Source organism: Pantherophis guttatus, chromosome 1 (genome assembly GCF_059756535.1).
Source record: "Pantherophis guttatus breed Tessera chromosome 1, ASM5975653v1, whole genome shotgun sequence".
In the NCBI taxonomy this organism is placed as follows: domain Eukaryota; kingdom Metazoa; phylum Chordata; class Lepidosauria; order Squamata; family Colubridae; genus Pantherophis; species Pantherophis guttatus.
In genome coordinates this window covers 268,740,503-268,746,502 of record NC_142063.1, presented here as the reverse complement: position 1 = coordinate 268,746,502, position 6,000 = coordinate 268,740,503, and the positions used below count along the sequence as shown (strand labels likewise).

Genomic DNA, 6,000 nt, shown 5'->3' with positions numbered 1-6,000 from the left:
GTTTTTAAGATTGGGATGTAACTAAAGATGTTGCAAACAATCAAAACTGCTGGAAATCATTTACTGGCCAATGGGCTCTGCACAGGACATGATGATGATGATGATGATGATGACTCAAAACGTCAAATGCTGGCACAAGTTCTGAACATGCCAATTCTTGTTTCTGGGTTTTGTATCTCTCTCTGTCTGTCTATCTATCTATCTTATCAATCCATCCATCCACCCATCCATTTTATTTCTAAACCATCCATCTCCCTCAGGGAAGGGCTCTGAGCAGTGCATTTGTTGTATTTTGTATGAAGCTATATGTTTCCATGATGAAAAGTACATGATACTACCAAATACCACAAGTCAAGATACTCAAGAGCCTTCAGAAATGGAGCAGCATATAAAATAATATATACATGATCAAGCTTTATATAAATAAAAACAATCATTTCCAATTAAAGGTTTCTTATAGGCCTAAAAATAACCCTCAATTTCACACTGTAAACCAAATATAATATAATTATATTTGTTTATTAAGCAACCAAGGAGTGCTGGAGGCAATATCCAAATGCATCAATGCTGAGGATGATTTCTTAGAGGGGAATGGCCAGTAATTAAAACAACAGGGTGTTCAAAATAGTCTCAGAATATAATGGCGGACTTTACTGCAAATGACAGTTGTTAAATCTTTCTCAGCAATTTCTTCAAGGGCAAAATCAGTCTTTCTCTACCTTGGCAACTTCAAGATGTGTGAACTTCAATTCCCAGAAATCTCCAGCCAGCATGCTTATTGGAGGATTCTTGAATTCCACATATCATAAAATTGCTTAGGTTGAGAATATTTAGACATGGAAAGCAATTTATGCTATTGGAGAATGGAAAATTGCAGCAGTTTGCTAAGGAGAGATGGTTGAGCAAAAGAAAACATTTTTTTTATTTTTTGGGTGGCACTTTCAAAGTGTGCAAATAGCCAAAGAAGAGGAGTCTGATTGTTTAGGACAATTAAAACAAAACAGTATGTAACACTTGATTTAGGCATAATACATCACATGTATGTGGATCAAAAATCTCTGGGAATCTCTTTCAATGTCACTGCATCTCTGCCCTGTCAAAACTTCTTTCTAGCTTATTTTTAATCTGTTCAAATCATCAAAAGGTACCCATCTCTCCTCTGGAATTAGAATCGAGTAAGGATCCAACAAATGAGAGTGGAGCAGGACAGCAAGATGAATTCTGCAGCTTTCCAACTCGTATTGTATCCTGTCTTTTATTCTTAACTGCTAGTCCTGCTACCTGATTGATAAGATTTGGATTCCAAAAGTGTTGGACACACCACAGGTTTCTGACTTACAGTCTGTCTAACCTCTATACTGTTTGTGAGGACTGACTTATTCTCCCCTCAAATAGGAGGGGGGGAAATCCAGCGTTCAGGAAACAAAATTGTTCTTGCACCAAAACTTGTTGCCAGGATTCCTATTAATAAAAATGTGTGCTTTGCAATTGGTGGTTATTCAAAGTTATGAATTTAGAAAGATGGACTTTCTACATTAGATATCATAAAAAGGTGTCTGGTGGATATAGCAAGAACTGCATTCTAAAATATTTTTTACATGACTCAGAAGCCTTATTAAAATTCTCTTGTCCAAGGACAACCATCATCTGATATACAGGCATCTAACAAAAATGTAGCTGTTAGAAGAGACACATAAACCCTCTTGATTGGTCAGAACCAAGGTTGCTGTTTCATTCATTTATTTCTTTTATCAGACTTACTTCTGAGCTTTGAACAACTTGAGACATAACACTGAGCAGGTGAAACCTTTGTTCTTCAATAAAGTTATCTCTTTGGATGTTTTGCTCAAAGAATGCAGCTACTCTTGGGTCCCGAAGAGCTGCTCCCCAGAATTAGAGACTCCCTTTCACCAGGGACCTGTACCAGAAAGAGGAAATGGGCAAATGTTCCCCTGGATCAAGAAGAAGGGACAGTCTGAGCCTAGATACCTTTGGTTCCAAGCCAAAAAAGCCAATTAACTTTGGACAGGAAATTCAAAACAAGAAAGGGTGGAGGGCAAAGCCTGTATCCTGCAGGAAAAGACAAGGTTAGGGATGCTTTGAATCCACTGTATGGGGACTAGGTAACTTTTTTGTTCTGCTTCTTTGTCTGATGAGTGGTTCCAATAAAGGAATATGCTTATTCTCCCCCTCCGCCCCCCCCCAATACCTTTCCCTCAAGGACGCTGCAAATACTATGATTGTCTAGGGCTGAAAAGTACAACATGGGGAGCTACCAATTTATACTTTTGTGTTCTGTGATCATCCCATGTGGTTGCATTAAATAGACAATGCAACATCCTGAGAAATGCCCCTTTAGTATAGAACTATTATTTTTGCAACTTTAAGCCTTTTCATTCTAAAATGGAAATAACAGTGGATGAAGCTGCAAAAGCTAGGGATAATGCAAGAAGCGAACGGCAATTTTCAGCTCCTCCAAATTTCCCACTCCCTACTTATTCCTTTGTTAATAGAATTTGTTTCTACTAAAATAATCAAAGAAGTCTACTTATGTACTTATGCTACAAGTGTGCAATTTAAAAATTTTCTAGTTGTGAGAAATATGGGACATAACATTTGGATTATTTATGACCAAATTGATTTCTGTATGCTTTTCCTTCTAGATAAAACTTCTGCATAAGGAAAATGTTGTTGTTTTCCTGAAATCTGCAACATTTCATGGAAGCTGTTTTGGTTTGCACACTCAAAGCCAAGAAAATAGGAATCTAATAAGTTCATAAAACAGACACACGTACTCTTAAAGCCATCTCTTTTGGAATATCTGTCATAGGTTTTGACACATTATAGACAATTTATCAAGGTGAAATAATATATCTCGCTATCCAAAGTTAAATAAAAATACTATTACATTCTCCCTCTGCTTTGACTTTCAAATAATTTATTGGGGTACTGTCACTCCAATTTATTGCCAAATGGTCATATTCAAATTGAAAAATAGAGAAAAGGGAAGTTTTCTCCACCTCTGGTTTTATTTTTCAACCAGCACAGATTCAGCTGGATATAAACCAGGAACCTTCTGATTTACAATTTAGCATCCATCCTTAGTGGAATTCATACGGCAAGAATAGCAAAAGAAAAGGAAATGTACTCCAATGTAATACACTAGCTTTTCTCTTATCCTGTTAGATATCAAGTTTTTCTCATAATAGTTCAAGAGTAATCACAATATTGTTTGGACTGTTAACTATCTCAGCTTGATTTTCTCCAGTGAAACCTTAAGACAATCCCTTTCTACGATCTGCTTATGTGCATCCATTTTTAAATCTTAGCCAAATAGAGCTATATCTAGCTACCCTTAGCTAATCTTAGCTAAATGTACCAACTCCAGTTCAAATGCTGAATCCTGATCTGATTTTGGTTTGCCAATCTGACCTGTTGCCTATAATTCACAAAAAGTGCTCCAGTTTTTGCCAATAGTCTTCTGGATTAGTACTACAATGTTGTGGAACTCCAATTGCTCAAAAGTTACATTTTTATTTATTTAATTTGTAAACATTGTTAAGTGAGGACCAGAAGATGTAGCTCTTACTTAAATGCCACACCAAGTCATATGTATCCTACATTCATACAAAAATCAATACAAATATTTCAAAACAACATGTATCTGCATGCCTCATTCCCTGGCCTCCCCCCTCCCGCCCCCTAGTTTTTACTGTCTGGTACAGACTCATAATCCAGATCACAGATCACAATGAAAAGGAAGAGAAAAAAAACCTCACTAGCTTCTTCAACACAGCATCTTTTGCAAACTACCCCCAAAGTAATAGCTTTTCTTTTGAAGAATATTTTAGAAATTAGATATGGATTTCCAACAAATCTCTATCATGCCTACAGAGCTCAGCTATCTGGGAAAAAACACATGTCTTCAAGTATAATATAGCCTTCTTGTTCTTTTTTTGCTGTTAGAATTGATGTAAATAATACCAACAAGTCCAAAGTGAGGGGCCATGATTTCTCGGTTTAGAAAGAACAGAACAGCGTGAAGAAAAAAGAGAGAGAGAGAGAGAGAGAAGGGAGGGAGGGATGGAGGGAGGGAGGGAAGAAGGAAGGAAGGAAGGAAGGAAGGAAGGAAGGAAGGAAGGAAGGAAGGAAAGAAGGAAGGAAGGGCAATCTTTAAAATCCCTCTATCATCTTACATTAGCTATTTTTTGCAGCAAACACAGAAGAACCATCACAAGTCAAAAGCCACATTTTCCCAGCATAATACCGAATAGATCTCATCCTTCCTTTGCTCCGAAAAATCAGCAAAATATTGATTCAAATAAATTTAACCCCAAACCAAAAGGGTCCCAACCCCATTCCCCCAAGTGTTTAAAGTTGATGCCCTCCTTTGGGCACTTGTAGACTTTTCCAGTTGCATTTCCACCTTTCCTCTCCGATTCCTTTGTGCAACTCTACTAGACCTCCACCCTGACATTTCCTGGGCTGGCCCTTACGAGAAAGCTCCATTGGGTGGGGTGGATTTTTATTTTTTTATTTTTTATTTTTGTAATCCTCCCTAGACTGTTTTTCTCTTTTCATTTCAGACGTTGAGTCACATTAGCCAAAGCTACTGCAAAGGCCTGCACCGCTGAAAATGGATATTGAAAGTCCAAGATATAGGCATTGCCATCAATCCGTCCAAATTGCATGACCTGAAGGATTGGGGGGAGGGGAGGAGGGGAAGAAGAATAAAATTAGTGGCTGAAGAGAAAGAGTAAATAATAAATCAGATTAATAGAAAGTGGGCCATTAAAGGAAGGAGAAGCTCACAATCTTTTGCCTTCTACCAAGAATTATATTTATCTTTATTTATTAGATTGTTGTTCTGCCTTACCTGCTTTATAAGTAACTTGAGGCAGCAAACATACCTAATGCTTCTTTTTTTTTTTTTGCTTTAATTTATATGCCGCCCTTCTCCGGAGACTCAGGGCGGCTTACAATGTGTTAAGCAATAACCTTCATACTTTTGTATATTTATACAAAGTCAGCTTATTGCCCCCACAATCTGGGTCCTCATTTTACCTACCTTTGAAAGGATGGAAGGCTGAGTCAACCTTGAGCCTGGTGAAATTTGAACTTGCAGTAATTGCAAGCAGCAGATGTTAATAACAGTGCTTTAGTCCACTGTACTACAGGCTCTTTTTTTCTTTCTTCTCCTCTTATTCCCCCCAACAACAACAACAACCCTATGAGGTGGATTGGGCTAAGAAAAATTGATTGGCTCAAATCATCCAGCTGGCTTGGAATGAAGTTCTACTAGCATTGCTAAGGTTTTCAAAGAGAATGGCAGCCATACTGAGCACTAGGCTCTTCAATGGATTCAAACAACTATTCTGGACTGAACCATGGCTTACTGATTATGTCAAAACTGAACTTGCACACACTGCTAAATCATAAAACAGTGTTCACCAATCTCCAGATTGTGGATTTCAGTTCCCAGAATTCCTGAGAATTCTGGGAGTTGAATTCTACAAATCTGGAAGTGGCAGGATTCCCATGCCACATTAGCCCAAAGTCAACCAAACCATATTAGTCATTTTATTTATACTCATTTGTTTTCATTTTAAATCTTGAAGCAATTTACAAGGGTTCTATTTCAGTCGAGTGTGGAACTCATTTTAAAAACCAAAGAGTATGATTTCTCTGTTTTTAGAAAACAAAGCACTGGCTTAATTTTGAAAACCACTTTGTGTCTGTGTTTAGGTACATTCTACTACTAAAGTACGTAATACAGCAGCTCTTATAAGTGAGGAAAACAACAGCCAGAATTTCATATTTCCTCTTAACACTTCTGTTCACACTGTTGTTGTTTTGTAGCAGAAATGTTTATATGCCAGACTGGTGTCAAGTCTTCATTATGTAAATTATGCAATTTGCATCAGTCACATCTTGTCTCCTGTTGATTTATAGGAAAGCTGTAAACAATTGGCTTTTTAAAGAGACTCCTGGAAGGAGATA

At 37.4% G+C, this 6,000-nt stretch overlaps 1 protein-coding gene across 1 annotated transcript in view; it reads right to left on the bottom strand.

Annotated features, from left to right (window-relative positions):
• Positions 1-3,514: 3,514 nt before the first annotated feature.
• Positions 3,515-6,000, bottom strand: part of TULP4 (TUB like protein 4) — a 92,724-nt gene continuing 90,238 nt past the window's right edge. The window contains exon 15 of the mRNA XM_034428559.3: positions 3,515-4,694. Coding sequence (XP_034284450.2) covers positions 4,578-4,694 — 117 coding nt within the window. The 3' untranslated portion in view covers positions 3,515-4,577. The remainder of the gene's footprint in view (positions 4,695-6,000) is intronic.